Source organism: Amblyomma americanum, chromosome 11 (assembly GCF_052857255.1).
Source record: "Amblyomma americanum isolate KBUSLIRL-KWMA chromosome 11, ASM5285725v1, whole genome shotgun sequence".
Taxonomy (NCBI): Eukaryota; Metazoa; Arthropoda; class Arachnida; order Ixodida; family Ixodidae; genus Amblyomma; species Amblyomma americanum.
Window position 1 is genome coordinate 95,025,004 of NC_135507.1, and position 20,335 is coordinate 95,045,338.

Below are 20,335 nucleotides of genomic sequence, written 5' to 3' on the forward strand. Positions count from 1 at the left end.
GCTGCAATGCAATAAGGGTAAAATTACCATCCGGCCTATCAACAGAAATTGAGTACCGTGTCTTGAAGTTGCCTCTTCAGAGATGAAAAGTTTGTATTTCTGTTTCTGGAGTGGAAACTTCAGAACCCTGTAACTCAACTTATATGATAAGCACCTCTACACCACTACCTCTACACCACTGAGGAGCGTTTGTTCAGTGCTGTAGTTTAGAGGCCTTGTGTAACCACCTCATACTGCTGAGTGGGCAACGAACAGTTAAGCAGAGAAGCTGGCCTTAAAAAAAAAATAGTATTATAGTCGTGGCACTAAAATTTTCAGGCATTATGTTTTTGTATGCAGATTCAAGATTGCTTTTTAATTTCATGCAAAACTAGTGCTTATGCACTTATTTAATATGTTATAAAACTTTTTACTGAGAAGCTTCTAAAAAATTTTGCACAAGGAACTTGCTAAAATGCATGCAATTGCTTTTTCTTGACATCATGGAATGTTATAAAGGTAAAATTAACATTGTGCTTGTCATATAAGTTGAGTTACAGGGTTCTAAAGTTGCCACTCCAGAAACAGAAAGACAAACTTTTTATCTCTGAAGAGGCAACTTCAAAACCCGGTACTCAATTTCTGTTGATAGGCAGGATGGTAATTTTACCCTTATTGCATTGCAGCAAGTTCCCTACAGCAAACGTTCTTAAAAACTGTCGGCAGAAATCATCTATGACATACTGCATAAGTCCACAAGGACTTGTTTTACATTAAATTAAATGACATATTTAGAATTGACACACAAAAATACATGCAGCCTGAAGGTGTCGGAATTGTAATTTCATTTATTACATTTTTTTTTGTGTAAGACCGGTTTTCACCCTTTTTTAAACTTGCATTCACAGACATTTCTATCCCTGTGGTAGTCTTAGCCGCTTACATATCATCATAGTAAACTGTGGCTGCTATTAATGGGGATCACTGGTTGTGACCATAGGATCGCTGGGTAGAGGGTTATGTGCCAAAACCTGCTGCTGTGGCTCAGCTGCTGAGCCCAAGGAGGGCGGGTTCGATCTCTCTTGGGGCGGCTGCCTTCCGGTGGAGGCATGAACCCCATGGGCTGTGGGATGTTAGCACATGTTGATGAACCCTAGGTGTATCCAATCCAAAGCCCCCCTTACAACAGCACCCCTCATCATTGCCCATGTGGCAGCCATGTTTGAAGTGGCCGCCCCGCTTAGCGGGAGTGATAGGCGGGCTGAAAGACCATGGTGTGGTGGTGCTATCTGTAGACAAACGTCAGCCGTGATGCCACGGAGATGTGATGGCAGTGGCATTGACTGTAACTTTCGTTGCATAGGCATAATGTGGGGCCGTCCGCATTCGGTTTGCCACTCTTGTGTGTTTTTGAACATAATTCGCGGCATGCCAATAAATTATGGTGCAGTTGGTTGAGCCAGAAGGCAGAAGAAAGGAAGTGGCTTTAGTTTCCACAAGTTTGTTGAGGTCAGATAGGCGGGAAAGCGAGGGGCTGCACAGGTGCACGCTAGCATTGCATTTCCGCATCGATATCAGTTAGTTTACGTCTATTAATCCGCATGGTCTCTTTGGTCATGCGGCGAGCAGTGCATGAATCGGTGTCTGTAACTCATTTGCACTCTGTCATGCTCTCTCCATGAGAAATTTAGACATGATACATGTTCTGTGTGCATGCAATCGTAAGTGGAATGCTGGGGGACTGCTTTCTGGTGCCAGTCACCTGGATTGTGACAAACAGCTCTTTGCGCAAAAAAAAACAAAACAGCTGCTGACAGTCCCCTTGAACGTTCATAGTGAGTAGTGTGACATTTGAAGCAGCACCGGGCTCGGGTAATAGTATATGCAACACATAGTTTTTTTCTCTATTCTCACTTCCAAAGCTTCAAGAAGCGTGTCATATTAGCATCGGTGCTATAAAGGGATTACGACAACTCTAGGATCTTGACAAAGTCACGCAGTGTTATTTCCCAGATTATCGGATTTCTCCCCTGGCAGGTCGATCAGAACCTGGCGAATGCAGCAAATGCTACACCAAAGCCACTTTTGTTTGCGAACCTGATGCTTATACAGTAAAACCTCGTTAATTCGAACTCGAGGGGGACCGGAAAACTGTTCGAATTAAGCGGAGTTTGAATTAACGAGCGGGCGCTAAAAAAAGCGGCCATCACGCCCGGCAGCACGGGCCGAAGCTAAAACAGGCATATCTGAGATCGTTATCTCTTACTACGCGCTACTACACATTTGCGGCGGGCGATTGCGCGAATTAAAATCATAGAGCCCGAATGTCGAAGGAAATAAAGTTAATTTGTTTATGCGGTTGGAGCGAACATCAAAATGCATTCGCGTAAGCAGCAAGCTTAATGATTAAATATGACACTATGCTTCAAAAACATGTTTATTAACAGCAGATTGGCAAAGCATATCAAAGAGAAAAATAATCGGTGATGCGCATTTGTTTTCGTTTTCTTTGCCGTGACTCGACAAGCATCGTCTGCAACTTGCCCAACAGCTCCAACGCAGCGTCCGAATTATCATCGGCGGAGAAGTAGCGCGCAGCCAGATCGAGTGCTGACGCTGTTTCACATGCACTCGGGGGTGGCAATGGATCGTCGCCTCTGTCGGACTCGTCGTCGCTGTCAGCTGTGCTCGCCGCGCCGGAGTTGTGCGGCATCTGGTCACCGCAGGCCGCTTCAATAATCTCGGCATCGCTTAACGGCCCCGATGTCTCCACGCCGCTGTCAACGTCTACGAAGCTCTGGAAGTCAACACCCTCCGATAAAGCAGCGTAGGCAGGGTGCAGCGCGACGGAGTCATCACACTGAGCATCCAGCTCTGCCGGGCTGCAGGCTTCTGGGCCTTCAATGAAGCCGCACTTTCGATAACAGTTCGCGACTGTGTCCGCCTTGACAGCATTCCACGATGTTGCCAGCATGTGGCAGGCTCCGAGGAGATTGACGTCGTACGATTTGCCGCTGTCCATACACACAAGAATCCGCTCTAGGAGGTGGCGCCTGTGCAGTGTTTTGAGGTTTTTAATAACCCCAAGGTCCATAGGCTGCAGCACATCCGTAGTGTTTTTCGGCAGAAATGCCAGACGGATCGCCTTCAGTCCGCTGATGTCGCAATGGGCTGAACAGTTGTCGACGAACAACAGAACATTCCTGTTCTGTGCCGCGAACTTCCTGTCGAGTGTGCGCAGCCAATCCGTGAAAATTGCTCGCGTCATCCACGACTTTCTGTTGAAAGTATAATCAACAGGGAGAGTTTTTAGCCCTTTAAAGCAGCGAGGCTTCGCTGCTTTGCCTATAACTAGCAAGCGGCACCGTTCCGTGACAGTCGCGTTTGCGCACACCAACACCGTCACTCTTTCCTTGCTTCTCTTCCCGCCCGAACACGTGTCGCCTTTGTAACTGACAGTCTTGTTCGGCAGCAGCTTAAAATAAAGCGCGGTTTCATCTGCATTGAACACATCGCTGAGCGAGTAATCGGCAAGGTAGTCCTTTAGTTGACCTGCTGCAACGGCTTGCGCCGGAGCCACCGTGGCCGGAGCATAGGCGGCGCCCGCGGTAGGGCGGCTACCCGCGTGACCTCGCGTCAGCCAAAAATAGACAAGCCAATGCTTCGACGCTCCGGCAGCGAAAACCTGCTACGGCATGCACCGGAGGGTTGGTTCGGGCAACGAAATTCACGTCTCACCTCGTGCGTGCTGACATGCGTGCTGGCTTATTTTTTTTCTCATCAATCTGCATTTTTTTAAATTTTCAGCGCATTGTATTTGCTACGAGGTGACTTCTATATGCGAGGAGCAATGCCAGCCATCGGCGCCTAGTTCGAATTAACCGACGTGGATACCGGCATATTCGAATTATCGGGAGTTTTGACCCATTCAAATACACAGGGCTTTGCCGGGACCCGGCTGTCAGTTCGAATTAACAGGAAGTTCGAATTAAGCGATTTCAAATTAACGAGGTTTTACTGTATTTAAGCAGGCATTATGACATTAGTTGGTGCAAGATGGGTGCAGTTAGACGTTGTTGGAAGCGACCTTTGTCATGCTGCGGACTCAGCTCGGCTTTTCAATGATAAAGATGGTCCAGTTTTTGGTGGCAGTTATTGGAGCCTCTTGCTTCTTTGGCTGCAGGAGTCACCTGCTGGTACAGCCGGGAGAAAGACGAGCTGGTGCCGGTGATAGCCAAGAACACCCTGGAGCATTGCACTTGTTGCAAGAGGTATGGAACGCCTTTTTCCTTGCTTAGTTCATTATTGTGTTGGTGCTCTCGTACAGTGAAAAATCGTGAATTCGCTCCTCATTAATTCAAATTTTTGGGTAATTCAAACTGGACGACATGGTCTGTTGGAGTCTAAAACATAGCCTGTTAATTTGAATCATACGCTGCCGCGCCGGGGGGGCCTGCACACGTGGCGAACGAAAAAACATTCCCACGAAGCTGCGTTGCCTCTTTGGACAAGATGTGGAGAGGGAAAATCGACACGCGAGGTGCGAGGCCTGGTAAACGAGGGAGGGGGCTCTCTTTCTGTGTTAGCGGCAACTTACTGCATAACCTCCAAGATTTGTACCCGGCTTGCTTGTAAGTGTTGAACTCGAAGGCTTCAGTAGCTTGCTGTGTTAGCTGTTGCTGTTGAGTGATGAACGACGAGATGAGCGATCATCATCATCATCATCAGCCTTACTACACCCACTGCAGGGCAAAGGCCTCTCCCATGTCTCTCCAATTAACCCTATCCTTTGCCAGCTGCATCCACCCTTTGCCTGCAAACTTCTTAATCTCATCCGCCCACCTAACCTTCTGCCGCCCCCTGCTACGCTTACTTTCTCTTGGAACCCACTCCGTTACCCTTAAGGACCAGCGGTTATCTTGCCTTCGCATTACATGCCCTGCCCAAGCCCATTTCTTTCTCTTGATTTCGACTAGGATGTCATTAACCCGTGTTTGTTCCCTCACCCACTCTGCCCGCTTCCGATCTCTTAACGTTACACCTATCATTTTTCTTTCCATGGCTCGCTGCGTTGTCCTTAACCTAAGCTGAACTCTTTTCGTTAGCCTCCACGTTTCTGCCCCGTAGGTGAGTACCGGTAAGATTATGCTGTTGTACACTTTCCTCTTGAGGGAAATTGGTAAACTGCCACTCATGATCTGCGAGAATTTGCCATATGCGCTCCAGCCCATTCTTATCCTTCTAGTTATCTCCCTCTCATGATCTGGATCAGCTGTCACTACCTGCCCTAAGTAGACGTATTCCGGCACAATTTCTAGGCTCTCGCTGCCAATTGTGAACTGCTGTTCCCTTGCTAGGCTGTTGAACATTACCTTGGTTTTCTGCATGTTAATTTTTAGACCCATCGATCTGCTCTGCCTGTCTAACTCATTGATCATGATTTGCAGTTCACCCCCTGAGTGACTCAGCAAGGCAATGTCATCAGCAAATCGCAGATTATTTAGGTATTCTCCATTTATTCTTATTCCCAACTGTTCCCAATTCAGGCTTCGAAATACCTCCTGTAAACATGCAGTGAACAGCATTGGCGAGATCGTGTCTCCTCGCCTGACGCCCTTCCTTATTGGAATTTTATTGCTGACTTTATGGAGGACTATAGTAGCTGCGCAGTTGCTATATATATCTTCCAGTATTTTGACATAAGGCTCTTCTACCCCCTGATTACGCAATGCCTGTATGACTGCTGAGGTTTCCACTGAGTCGAATGCTTTCTCGTAATCAATGAAAGCTATATGTAGAGGTTGGTTATATTCTGCGCATTTCTCTATCACCTGATTGATAGTGTGAATATGATCTATTGTGGAATATCCTTTACGAAAGCCTGCCTGATCATTTGGTTGATTAAAGTCTAACGTTGCCCTGACTCTATTAGCGATTACCTTAGTAAATACTTTGTAGGAAACGGATAGTAAGCTGATCGGCCTGTAATTTTTCAAGTCCTTGGCGTCTCCCTTCTTATGAATTAAGATAATGTTTGCATTCTTCCAAGCTTCTGGTACAGTCGAGGTCATAAGGCATTGCGTATACAGGGTGGCTAGTTTTTCTAGCACGACGTCCCCTCCATCCTTCAACAGATCTGCTGTTACCTGATCCTCCCCAGCTGCTTTCCCCCTTTTCATTGCTTCTAAGGCTTTCTTTACTTCATCTTTCGTTACTGGTGGGATGACGCATTGCTGTGCACTGCTGTCTTTCTCATTAGCGCTCTGATTACATTGGCTACTGTACAGGTCTGTGTAGAACTCTTCGGCTACGTTAGTTATCTTATCCATATTGCTAATGACATTGCCCTGCTTGTCTCTTAATGCATACATCTGGTTTTTACCTATGCCTAGTTTCCTCTTCACTGTTTTTAGGCTACCTCCGTTCTTTATAGCATGCTCGATTCTCTCCATATTAAACTTCCTTATGTCGGCTACCTTGCGCTTATTTATTAACTTTGATGGCTCCGTTAGTTCTATTCTATCGGTAGTGTTAGATGCCTTCATGTTTTGGCGCTTCTTAATCAGATCTTTCGTCACCTGAGATAGCTTCCCGGTATCTTTTCGAACTGTCCTACCGCCTACTTCTACTGCGCACTCCGTAATTATTGATGTCAGGTTATCGTGCATTGAATGAACATCAAGATCATCTTCTTCAGTTAAAGCCGAATATCTGTTTTGCTGCGCTATCCTAAACTCCTGTGCTTTCCCTCTTACGGCTAACTCGTTAATGGTCTTCTTCTTCGCTAGCTTCTTCCGTTCCCTCTTCAAGTCTAAGCTAATTCTAGACCTTACCATTCTATGGTCGCTGCAACGCACCCTTCCGAGGACGGCCACATCCTGAATTATGCCAGGTTTAGCGCATAGTATGAAGTCGATTTCATTTTTAATCTCACCATTGGGGCTCTTCCAGGTCCACTTCCTGTTTTCTCGTTTGCGGAAGAAGGTATTCATGATCCGTAAATTATTTCTATCCGCGAATTCGACTAATAACTCTCCCATGCTATTTCTAGAGCCTATCCCATAGTCACCTACTGCGTGGTCGTCAGCCTACTTCTTGCCCACCTTCGCATTGAAGTCGCCCATCAGTACAGTGTACTACGATTTTGCTTTATTCATTGCCGATTCTACGTCCTCATAGAAACCTTCAACGGTCTGGTCATCATGGCTGGATGTGGGTGCGTAGGCCTGCACCACTTTCAGCTTGTACCTCCTATTCAGCCTAATTACTATAGCTGCTACCCTCTCGTTACCTTCTATGAGATGAGCGATGAGATACACCAAATCGGGCGTGTCGCAGCATCTCCAGCAGTCCGAATCCAAAACTGCATGGTCGTGTGTGAAACAAATTGGAGCTTTGGCTGATGTGTGCTGCGCGTCTTTTTCTTGGTTTTCCAGTGCCCTTTGCATGCAATTGGTTGTAGCCGTTGCGGTCAGCCCACAACAGTGTGCCACAGTGTAGTAATTTAGAAATGTAGTCTATTTCTGACACTTCAAGGGAAGATTGAAATGATGCTGAAGTAGATGCTGGTATGTTATCAAAACAGGATACAGTAAAAGCTCGTTAATTCGAACTCGTGGGGGACTGAAAAATTGTTCGAATTAAGCGGAGTTTGAATTAACGAGCGGGCGGCAAAAAAAAAAAAAAAAGATGGCCATTGCATTTGGCTGCTAGGGCCGAAGCCAAAATAGCCATATCTGGGATCGTTATCGAGGAATACGCACTACTACTCTTTGAGGTCGGCGATTGCGGGTATTAAAATCATGCGAGTCCAAACACCAAAGGAAATAAAGATATCCAATCAATTATTGCGCCTGGAACTAATGATAAATGTACCCACGTGAGCGTCAGGCTTAATGATGAAATATGACACTATTTATGCTTCAAAAGCATGTTTATTAACATAAGAATAATGATCGAAGCATATCAACAAAAATAATCGGTGATTTGCATTTGTTTGCGCTTTCTTCGCCGCGACTCGAGAAGCATTGTCTGCAGCTTGCCCAACATCTCCAGCGCAGCATCCGAATTCTCATCGGTGGAGAAATAGCGCGCAGCCAGATCGAGTCCCGATGCTGCTTCACATGCGCTCGGAGGAGGCAACGGATCGTCCTCTTTGTCGGACTCGTCGCTGTCAGGCGTGCTCGCCGCGCGTGAGTCGTGCTGCTGACTGGACGCAGCCTCGATAATCTCGGCGTCAGTTAAAGGCCCCGTTGTCTCCACGCCGTTGTCTACGTCGACAAAGCTCTCGAAGTCCACACCCTCCGATAAAACAGCGTAGGCAGGGTCCAGCACGATGGAGCCATCATCTTGATCCACTTGAACATCAAAGTCGGCTGTGCAGCAGGCTTCTGTGGTTTCACTGAAGCCACACTTGCGGAAACAGTTAGCGATAGTGTCTGCCTTGACGGCGTTCCACGATGTTGCCAGCATGTGGCAAGCTCCGAGCAGGTTGACATCATACGGCTTCCCGCTTTCCATGCATACAAGAATCCGTTCTAGGAGGTGGCGCCTGTACAGAGTCTTTAGATTTTTAATAATCCCGAGGTCCATAGGCTGCAGCACAGCAGTAGTGTTTTTTGGCAAAAATGCCAGACGTATCGCCTTCAGTCCATTGATGTCACAATGCGCCGAACAGTTGTCGACGAACAGAAGAATATTTCTATTCTGTGCCGCGAACTTTCTGTCTAGTGTGCACAACCAGTCCGTGAAGATTAGTCGCGTCATCCACGACTTCTTGTTCGAAGTGTACTCAACAGGGAGAGTCTTCACGCCTTTATAACAACGAGGCTTCGCTGCTTTGCCTATCACGAGCAAGCGGCACCGTTCCGTGCCCGTCACATTCGCGCACACTAGCACGGTAACTCTTTCCTTGCTGCGCTTTCCGCCCGAGCACGTATCACCTTTATAGCTCACAGTCTTGTTTGGGAGCAACTTAAAATAAAGTGCGGTTTCATCAGCATTGAAAACATCGCTGAGTGGGTAATCGGCAAGATATTCCTTCAATTCACCTGAGACCCAATTTTCGCAGGTTTCTTTGTCGACTGCGGCTGCCTCTCCGCAGACGTTCTTAAACGTCAGCCCGTGGCGGGCCTTAAAACGTGATAACCAGCCTTCCGATGCATTGAAGTCGCTGATGCCCATTTGGTTGGCGAAGTCCGCTGCCTTCGCAGCAATTATGGGTCCACTTAATGGAATATTCTTGCTGCGAACATCCTTTATCCACGTAATGACAGCAGTCTCCATCTCGGGGTGAGCCGACGTCCGTAGTCTTTTCCGCGAGGGCTCAATCTCCTTCTGGTAAGCATCGATGATAGAGTCCTTGTTCTTGATGTAGGTAGACAACGTGCTTTTTTTGATGCCATACTTCTCGGCAATCGCTGTCTTCGTTAAGAGACCACGTTCAACCGCCTGCAATATTTCAACTTTAGTCTTTAAATCCTTTGCCGAGTACTTTCCACGGCTCGCCATGATCGGCACAGTCGATGAGACGTCAGCGGCGAGATACCACACAAACGAGCAAGCTCACGCAAAATGCAACAAGAAAAGACTACTCATGCATTCCACCGATCGCAGCCGCCGCAGCGCAACGAAAACCTGAAACGGCTTGCTCCGGAGCATCGGCGGCGGCGGCGCCCGCGCGTCAGAGAAAACCTGCTACGGCATGCGCCGGAGAGTGGTGTGCAGCGAGCGATGAGCGAGCGCGGCTTCGGCCGCTTAATCTGTTTTTTCAGCCAGCGTCCGCTGCGGCGTACGCGGTTGTTGGGACGCGCGTCTTTTCTTTTCTTTCTTTCCTCTTATCTTTGAACTCTCCTCTATCTGCACGCGGCAGCGGTGATGGCTCAGCCTGAGCCAATCGGCAGGCCCGTGCACTTTCCTTTTCATCCTTCCCTCAGTCGCAACAACAACAACGCCGGAGGCTCCAGCAAGGAAATTGGCGGCTCGCCTCGTGCGTGCAAAAATGCGCGCTGGCTTATTTATTCTCGTCGCTGTGCATATTAAAAAAAAATTTTCAATGCATTGTACTCGTTACGAGGCGACTTCTATTTACGAGAAGCAATGTCGGCTGCCGGCTCCTAGTTCGAATTAACCGACGTGAGTACCGGTACGTTCGAATTATCGGGCGTTCCGGCCCATTGATATACATAGGGCTTTGCAGGGACTCGGGCATCAGTTCGAATTAACCGGCGGTTCGAATTAAGCGATTTTGAATTAACGAGCTTTTACTGTATTGCCAAAAAGCACAGCATGCTCATTGGTTTGGCAATTTGTGACTCTGGCTTGGAATGGCTTGGAAGGCTGGAAAATCTGGTAATGTATGTGTTGCCATTCTGGTTAACGGTTGTGCGACCTTAGCTTCATTCAATTTAGAGCTGGTTCACGGCACCTATCCTGAAAAGGTGTCAATGGTGCCAGCGCAGTGCAGAACCAGTTCTGTGCTGCAGGTGCAGCGCGTCAGCAGCGTCGTACCTTATCTGCGACAATTTTCAATCGAGCGCGTGCAAGCAGGTCTTGTTGTCTGCTCGCTGTGGATGTGTTCAGTGGTTCAATTCTCGTGTGTATTTTTTGTGTGCGGTCGCTTTCGTGCATGACGAGACTTGCGTCGGCCATGGAGTTAGCCATGGTCGACGACAAGGACATCACATAGTTCCTTGTTATGGAGTAGTTCTACTCTTCTGACAGTGAATACGAGAAAACCGACTCCGTGCTGTCATTTGCTGCAACCCACTTGTTTGAACCGATCGCAGCTGAATTCTGAAGTACTGTAAAAGTGTGGTTGCAATTGCTACTTCAATTTCGAATTCCTGAGGCTCTTCAGACTGTCTAGAGAGTCGTTCGAAGAACTTTTGGTGCGCTTCAAGGCCCTGCTTATATTCCGACGCCTGTAGGGGGGGGATGCCCATATATTACCGTCGAGAGCCCACCTCGCTCATTTAGCCCTTTGTAAGCAGTTTAAAAGCTACCTCGCTGCTTAGCGTGAGCCCCGGCATCCCCGTAGCCGAAGCAGAATGACCAGGCAGCGGCGAACCAGTAGCATCAGCAGGCAGATGGTACCGGCGCCGGAAAAACACGCCCGGATTCGCCGTGCCCGTATTTTTTTCAACAGCCCACACATCATTGTTGCGCCGTCTGAAAAAAAAAATGTTTTGTGTGAACTCGCATGCACACGGACGGCTTAGCTAGCTGTTACAAGTACAGTAGCTGACGGGTAATTCGGACTTTTAGGATATTTCGGACCTCGATGAGGCACCGTCAGTCACCTCATAGAAGCGCATACATATTCGTGACGAATATTTCGGACTTCCAAAAGTTCGATTTTTTAGACTAACTTCAGTCGCCTATGGGCCAAAATCGTCCATATTATCGGCTTTTCACTGGTGCAGAAGGCGCCATCTTCGATTGAGGTGGATTTACGCTGCAGTTGGATTGGCGTGACATACATTCGGTACCCCATTGTTGCCAGTAGAAGCCCCTGCAATCTCTGACACTTCGAGGTGGCAGCCGAATTGTCATCGCCGTCAACTTGCTTTTGTCGCCGATGTTGTCGCGGGCAACTATCGCTTGTCTCATATGTTGAAAATTGGTTGTTGGGGGAAGGAAATGGCGCAGTAACCGCCTCACACCTCGGCGGACATCTGACACCGCGCGTTAAGGGAAGGAATAAAGGAGGGAGTGAAAGAAGAGAGAGGTGCCGTAGTGGAGGTCTCCGGAATAATTTCGACCACCTGGGGATCTTCAACGTTCACTGACATCGCACAGCACACGGGCGCCTTTGCGTTTCGCCTCCATCGAAATGCGGCCGCCACCGTTAGGTTCGAACCTGGGTACTGCGGATCAGTAGCCGAGCTCCCTAACCACTGAGCCATCGCGGTGGGTCACATACATTCGTCATTCGCAGTTTTATCACTTTGATTTCTCCGACCACGTTGACCGAGTGGCGCTCGGTCTTCACGAAGTTACATATATAATTTTATAAACCGAGGCCTTCGGATGAACCGGCCATTTCTTCCGGTCCCTTGAACTCCAAATGAATGAGGTTTTACTAGTCATCGTGTTATTTTTTGTTGCCAGTCTTTTCATTTTATGGATTTTGTTTTGCATGACCTCATTATAGTTTGGATACTGTTATGCTGTCTAATCAAGTACAGTGGAACCCCGTTCATACGTTCTTCACCGGACCGCGAAAAAAAAACGTAACAGCCGGGAAAACGCAACAGTGAGGAAAGTTCCGAAAATTAATGAAAACAGTGCAGCTTTGCCTTGAAACAATTTATTTCGACATCAAGTGAGCTTAGGTCTTAAAATAATCGAGAATGGTCGATTGCCGTTTTTTCCACTCGCTGGAAAACGCCACGCGTTTCTCGATGGCCTGGAAAGCCGCATTGCTCTCAGCGTCGCTTTAAGGTGCGACGTGCCTGCGGAGGAGGTCCAGAGCCGCGACGGCTTCTCCAAAGCTCGGGTCCGCCAACTCCCCGGAATCATGCGGCTCGTGCTCGTCGTCGTCATCACAGTCTGAGGCTTCACTCGCGATCGAGTCTGCAACGATCTCGGCGATACTCTGACACTCGGACGTCACGACAGCAGCATCCACGGCGACGTAGTCGTCATACGTGACTCCCGTGGCACCCAGCGCATTCAAAGCTTCACTCAGCTCTTGATCATGAGAGGCTGCTTCCGTCTCTTCAGCTTCCGTGGCAGTTTCCTCTCCGCTGTCCATGCGAAAGCCACACCGCGCGAAGCAGTGCTGTGCAGTTGATGCGCTCACTGCAGTCCACGCTGAAGCGACGTAGTGCATAGCGTAAAGTATTGAAACGATCGTAGGCTGCTGTCCGCGATCAATACGTGCCAGACAGCGCTTTACGATGGACTTCCTGTACGAGTGCTTTAAGTTCTTTATGACGCCGGCATCCAACGGCTGCAAGTGGCTTGTAGTGTTTGCAGGAAAAAAAACAAGCTTAACGTTCCGAAGAAACGACGGGTCTCTTGGGTGGGCAGCACAATTGTCCAGAAAAAGGGCAACACTCCTGCACTGGGAGCCCATCTTGTTGTCGAAGTAACGAAGAAATACTTCGAACAAAGAACCCGTCATTCATGCACGACTGTTGCTTCTATAGTGACATGGCAGCAGGCGAATGTTCTTTAAGCACCGTGGGTTTCGGTATTTTCCGATTACCCATGGCTTCAGCTTGTCCGAGCCATCCATGTTGCAGCAAAGGAGCACCGTCAATCGTTCTTTGCTGTATTTGCCTCCGTGGCATGCTTCGCCCTTCAGGCTTAACGACTTGGATGGCTGCACCTGAAAGAAAAGACCCGTTTCGTCGGCATTGTAAATGTCATGAGGCTCATACCCCTCAATTATGGCAGATAGTGTGGCCTTCCAATCGTCGACTGTTTCCAAGTTTACATTTGCTGCTTCCCCGGATACCATCTTATACGCAATGCCGTGCCTCTTCCGGAAACGGTCGATCCAGCCATTTGACGCCGCAAAGTCACTGATGCCCAGTCGGTCAGCTATTTCCATCGCCTTCTCGCGCAAAATGCTGCCGTCGAAGTTAACACCGGCTTGTTAACGCGAGCTTGTTTAAACCAAGTAAGAAGTGACTCGTCGAGGTTTCCATACTTGGCGCCACGAGCCTGCTTAGCTTTCGGGCCGAAGAGCGCGGCATTCCCTTGTATCTCGACACGCTTCGAGACGATGCTGTTAAGCGTCGAGGGTGGCAGACCAAGATCCTTGGCGATGTCGACTCATTTCTGCGCTGGCTGCCTGTCGACTGCATCCAGCTTTTTCTCGAGGGAAAGCGCCTTGCGCTTGCGCGACGCCATCAAAGGACGACAAGTCGCTCGCGGTGTTAGCGAGGCCCGACGAGGCAGAGACAGCGTAGGTGTTGACGGGAGGACACGGACGACTCGGATGGGTTGAACCGCACAAACAAGAAAGACTGGATTAGCGAGGCCTGACGAGAGGCGTAGGCAGCGTAGCTGTTGACGGAAGGACACGGACGACTCGGATGGGTTGAACCGCACGAACAAGAAAGACTGGATTGCTGCGGGCCCGCGGGTTTTACTCGCTTTGGCTGACGAGGCAGTGGCCATCTAGTGGCAATCTCTCCAACTCGTGTGCGGCTTTTTATGGCCTCCGAGATCACCCACGCGCGTGCAAGGGGGTGATCTCGGAGGCCATGGTCTTGTAGCCAATTCCGTAGCCAAGCCTGGCCAAGACTCGTCAAAATGGCGGTTGGCGCACGTTGCCCGGCCGGGTTCGGGGTGCCAGGTTGCGACGTATCATGCGGGAACGTTTTCACAGCTACAACGTAACAGCGGGGTACCCAATACATTGGATCCTATGGGAGCTATGCCGGGACCGGACGAAAACGACGTAACAGCTGGGAAAACGCAGCAGTGAGGAACGTAACAGCGGGGTTTACTGTAGTATATATTTCTGTGCACATCATGTTTTTTTATACAGTACTGAGGCAGTCTAGTTTTGTTTATTTTAGTTGCATAGACCATACGCTGCTTTGAAAAAAATAAGGGCAAAACAGTTGCTTGTTTACCATTTTCAGAAATTTTTTTTGTACTGAACAGATATTCGATATTCGAAGCCATTTTTTCTTCACATTCGTATTCAATTCGTATTAGAAAATTTTAATATTTGCACACCCCTAAAAATCAGTGACATTTTTAAGCCGATGTCATCTCAATAAAGTGATTTTTCGTACTTCACGGATTTTTCAGACAGTTCGATTATTCGAACCATTTATCGGGTCCCTTCGAGTCCGAAAAATCGGTCGGCGACTGTAGCAGGTACAACAAAAAACACAGAGTGTTACCAGCTGTCGCGTGTACTCGTATTTCAGTGCCATTTTCTTCCAAAATGACATAGGACCCGTTGACGACAGCGAAGGCCTACCTCAATTCACCTTCAAAACTTACGAGCATGTTCTTTGCTCCAAAGTGGCACCACGGCTTCACCCAAATCAATTACGGACGGCGGTGCAGAGGCCACTGGGAATCGAGGGCTTTGGTGCAGCACACCATGAACTGGTGCAGGCGGTGCAGTGAACCAGAGCTGAATCGAATGCAGCTCTTGTGACTCACAGGTGTGAATTTGCGAGTCTTGGAGGGTGCGTGTCGTTTTAGCCAAAAAGCGGCAGTCAAGGAATTGTAGCATGCTGCCTTCGTGACTCCGGTGCAGTCCTCCGCTGCACAAGTTGGACGTGCTAAACGCTGCTTGCCTCTGCAGTTCTGAGGACGAAGAGGCCTTATGATAAGTTCGGGCTTTAGAAAAGAAGGTGTTGGCCGTTGCCTTCCGGGAAAGAAGGTGATGCCGGAATACTTTAGAACAATAAAATAGGGTATCCTGCTTCCCAAACACAGATTATTGCATGTTCTGTTTATTCGCAGAGCATTTTTTTGCTTTTGTTGGGGGCTCACCATTTTGAAGTGTGTTTTATTAGTCGTCATGTAGATAACAGTGTGAGCACAGGCTTTGTGCCTCACCTCATCTTTTGTGTTATAATTTTGTCCTAGCACATTTTCTTGCCAACCATTGCATTTAACCATCCTCAGCGAATAACTTGACATGCTGAATGAGAGAGGACCTGTTTCTGCCTATTAATTTGTGTTATATTAATGTGTGTTTTGTTGCTCTGCTTGGCACCACAGCACCCAGGTCCGGCACCTCCGGGGCGACGGTACCCTGGAACTGCGCAATGGAGACCGCACGCGCACGCCGTCCAATTCCAAGTACTGCAGCTGCGGTTTCAAGCACTACTGGGATGGCAAGGAGTATGACACCATGCCCCAGCAGTGAGTATTCCAGGGCAACTATCTACCTGCAGTTGTTTTGTAGCGATAGCTACATTACGGTAGCATTTCGAGCCTTCAGCGGGGTGGCGCTGCCACCCTGTGGCATCATTCTTGGTGCTGGCCTTGAGCAGCTGCTATGTCAACGCGCAGAACTGGCATCCCCTCACCACGCGTCCGGGCGGAGGCCGAGGGCGGCTATTGATAAGCAGCAAACTGGCACCCCACACGTGGCTGCTAACTGTGTTAAGTGGCTGATAAGTGGCGGTGACCCGATTCCACAATCGCGTTCTAAGGGAAGCTCAAGCGTGCAACAAGTTTTCTTTTTTACTTTCAGATGTGCACTCAGTGTTCAAGGGAGCGTTGATAGTTGATTAAAGGGCCGCTGTTCCAATCAAGGCAGCCCCCACTCGGAACAGCAGCTGTGCCAGGGGGTGTCGGTACCTGACAGAAGAGCTGACGCCATTCACGAGTAGTTTCTTTTTGGCTCTGACGCATTTGACTACTTCCGGCCACATTTCACAAGTTTTTAAAGTAGTGCTTCGTCAGTCTTCATTTGTGCTCCAGGACCGGCGAGCGACCGGCGCTCCTTCATGGCTACATTCAAGATTGCTGCCATTTTTTACGCCAAAGAAACGAACAGCCGCGCGCCGGGCCGCAAGTTCGACGTTTGCAACGGGTGATACCAGCTGCAGCGAGGAAAATTTTCAGCTGTTCCACGCAATGTTGTGATGTGGCTGCTTGCGGGATGCAGGATTTTGCTGCACGACGATGTTAGAACGATGAGCTGTGGGACCGCAGCAGCGATCATGACGGCAGCGCTAGTGTGGACGAGTAGTCCAGTGACTAATACCGTATTACTCGAGTGTGGCACGAGTTCTTTCCCGGATTTTTTTTCCCCTTAAAGTCCACTCTCGCGTTACAATCAAATACCACACTTCAGTTGGCCTAAAGCAGTGCCGCGGTGTAGCCATTTCAAAGCAATCAGCTTGGTTTTGGGTTCTGCAGTTTTGTGATCTTACGCTGGCAACATGGGTACCATGGAAGCCAAATCCTCATCCATCTAAAGTCAAAGCGTTGTTCTCTGTGATTTTTCTGTGTTCGTTGCGGTCTCGCCCTGAATGCCTTGTCGCTCATTTTAAGAGAAAAGCGATCCTGTTAGCTGAAGAGGTCGCGAATTCTGCTGCAGCTCGAAGGCTTGACCTCAACGAGTCAACGATCCGCGGATGGCAGCTGGAGCGGGAGGGGCATTTTAAATGTGAGCCCGACCACAAAGGATTTCGTGGGCCTTGCCACAGCCATCACGTCGAGCTGGAGATAAAATGTGGCGGACTTTATTATCGAGCAGCGCAACCCTCTCATGGGGGTCAGCGTCAAGCTGATGCTTTGGAAAGTTAGAGACGTTGCTCGGGAGATGGGAACTTCAGAGCATCTCATGAGTGGGCCCAAACGTTCCTGAAGAGGAATGGATTTTCTCTGCGGCGAACAACATCTATATGGCAGAAGTTACTGGGAGACTTCGATAGCGAAAAGGAGGACTCCGTAAGCGGGGGAAGATGAATAAACATGTTGGCCATGATTTCTATTAAAGGTAGTTTGTTTTGCGTTCTTAAGGCTCGCGTTACATTCGTAGTCGCGTTACATTCGAGTAAATATGGGACATTTTCGTTTTGGAATGTGCCCATGGGCACGCCCGCGCGCAGCAGCCGATAGCGGCTGGCGATAAATAATCCGCTGCTGGATAATGCTATCGCGTTCAACTATTCAAAGCCAAGCTTAAACAACCTCGGAAGTTTCTTTTTATTTTTCGGAAATGTGATTTGGAAGGTCGACTTCCAATCATGTAAATACGGTAGGTAACCTGTAAATTTGATGCAGAAAACGCGATCAGGTTCCTGGACCTTAAGCTGACTTTATTACCCAGTCTTGCATGCTGGACATGTCAACCACGTGACAGTAAACCATTGCTTCCGTTTGTATCATCACATTCTAATCTAGTAAAACGAGCTGTAGCCAAGTCCTGTTATATTAATGCACTTAAAAAATCATGCTTCCATTCCATGAAAAGTAGTTTCAGTTATTAGACCCATCGCATAGTGAGGGCTGGTTACCCCAAGCAGCTGCTCACTGAAGTAGCAGAATCTCTTCTTTCAGGTTTAAAGTCACACAAAGCGAACAAGAATGAGGCACTATCCGCAACCATTCAGAAAAGGAACAGTGGTTACATACATTAATGGCCTCTCGCACAAATTAAAAAAGATATGGAATGTTAAAGTTGTCTTTTTGGCCCCTGACAAGCTGGGGAAGATTCGCAAGAAGGTCAATAATGCTCTGTTCGTTGCACAGCGATGCTCCATAAGACACCAAAATTAATTTGTACCTTGTCATGAAGGCGTCTATTCAATCGCGCTTGTGCTGTAAACAGTGGTAGGCAAATGGGACGATGCCTCAATGAGCGCCTCAGGGAGCATCAGAACAGTGTATAAGAAATGGTGAAAGGGCACCTGCGCATTCACTGCAGGGACTGTAAAGATTTCACACCGCACTTCGCACAAATGAGTGATAAGTAGACATAACAATCGGCTTAGCCGTGAAATTCTAGACGCCGCAGAAGTCTCGAGGATTGAGGACCCATGTGCGTCGGTAGTGCTTCGTTAACATTAACAGCGAGGGAAATAAGGTTTTTGGGTGCAAGATAATGATGCCACTGTTGTCACCTTCAACAGTTGTTAGCATCTATCCGTTCATGCGACTGCCGTAATATATTTTCTTTTGTTGGTTGTGCCTGTTGTACATATATTTTCACGGGCCAATCAATAAAGCTTCAATTGAAAGCCAGCCCTTGTCTTTGTGTTCTTCTCTGTGTGCCAGTCTCTTGTGCGCTACCTCTCAATAATTTGAACTCCACTTAATTCGAACAATCTCCGGTCCCCTTTGATTTCGAATTAATGAGCTTTTATTGTAATGTCTTGTGTGTTAATTGTCATTTACCACTTTGTGGGCTTTCTAAAACAGTTGAGCCCCCACCCTTGGGGAAGTAAATAAGAATAGGGTTGTTTCTTCCTAGGGTTGTTTAGTTTAGGTGGCTTTAAAGTACAGTAATCCCTCGTTATAACGAAGTCAGCGGGACGGCGAAAAAATTCGTTATAAGCGGTAATTCGATATAAGCGACCACCTGAGAAAATCTAAAGCAGCCAAGCTTTAATTGCGCCGCAACGGTGAGGAAGTCAAAATACAATGTATTCAGTGAAGCGAAACTTTATTCATGTGCAGAAAAGGCAGTGAGCTTTGGCTGTTTTAAGTTCTTACCGGGCGCGTGCAACCCCTGCTCTAATCTGACCAAGCATTGCACGAGGCCGCGGTCGCCGCCCATGCATTCAACCTTCGGGGTATATTGAATCGCGAAGGCAGTGGCCGCTTTCATGCAAAGGGGGGGGGGGTCACGGAAATGCCGTGGCTCGAGTCTGAGGTTGTGTTTGTTGTGCTCAAAAAACGATTAGTGCCGCTCATTGTAGGTACGCAGCGTGATCGTGAAAACTGAATGGTTTTGCAGTAGGGGCTTTGCATGATTACAGGCAGTTTTTTTTTCCCAAGGTGTACAGCTGTGAAATTTGCAATTGAGTTTTTCGGCTACAGTTTTTCGGCGCACCGTTGTGGACGACACTGCGCTAATTCTACGGTTCGAGTGTCAGTGTTCGCGCAGTGTCGCGTCCACGCCATTGACAGATGTCTAAGAACAAAATTCAATGACCCTACCATGCATTTAGACCGTTTGTCTAATCGGATGCCGCGAATCAAGCATGACCGGCTCGAGAAAAACGCTGGGGAAGAACCGTGGTTGCGTTGACCCGCCATGTTGACAGCCCGACTCACTGCTGGCGACGCTCAGATTTTTCGTGTTTTCGGCAAGTTATCGGTTGATTTGCACCGTCAAAAGTGCAACGAAGCTAGGGGATGTGTTTTATTGCGATGCAGGCCGATTATGACGAGCGGCAAGCAAATTTCTAGACCGGCTTCCCCAAAATCGTCTTCCCGATTTGTTAACGTAGCTCCTCGCGTCGAACACTGCAAAGGGCGTGCGACCAGCAGTCGCTTGCGACCAGGCAGCAGCTCGACAACACTGTTGTTCACGCTTGGAAGCGCAACCTGCGGGTCACCTTGTTTGAAGCGAAAAATCTCGGAAATGACTTTGTTCACGCACTTTCGAGAGTTTCGTCTGCTTTGGCCGATGTGAAATGGTTAGGCTTAGCGACGACTATGGCAGGCAAGGAGCAGCTCAGTTCGCTGCCGAAAGCTCACCTAGCTCGCGACTCGCAAGTGTGAATGGGCTCATAATCGGAGGGACACTTCTTTTGTGCTTTTTGGCATGTTTTAGCACCAGAAATGTTCTTTAGAGTGGTAAAATTTTGCTCACCGAGCGCACCCCTGGGAACGCTGCGGCGCAAGTCTGCCCGCGCTCTTTTGGCCACTTTTCGGCATCCACGAGACCACAGTTTTCTGGCATCGCAAA

At 48.4% G+C, this 20,335-nt stretch overlaps 1 protein-coding gene across 3 annotated transcripts in view; it reads left to right on the forward strand.

The window, feature by feature from the left end:
- LOC144110716 (deubiquitinating protein VCPIP1-like) overlaps positions 1 to 20,335 on the forward strand; it is a 95,220-nt gene that overhangs the window by 31,889 nt on the left and 42,996 nt on the right. For all 3 annotated transcript variants that reach the window (XM_077643784.1, XM_077643785.1, XM_077643786.1), the window contains exons 7-8: positions 4,163 to 4,250; positions 15,685 to 15,828. In XM_077643784.1, coding sequence (XP_077499910.1) covers positions 4,163 to 4,250; positions 15,685 to 15,828 — 232 coding nt within the window. The remainder of the gene's footprint in view (positions 1 to 4,162; positions 4,251 to 15,684; positions 15,829 to 20,335) is intronic.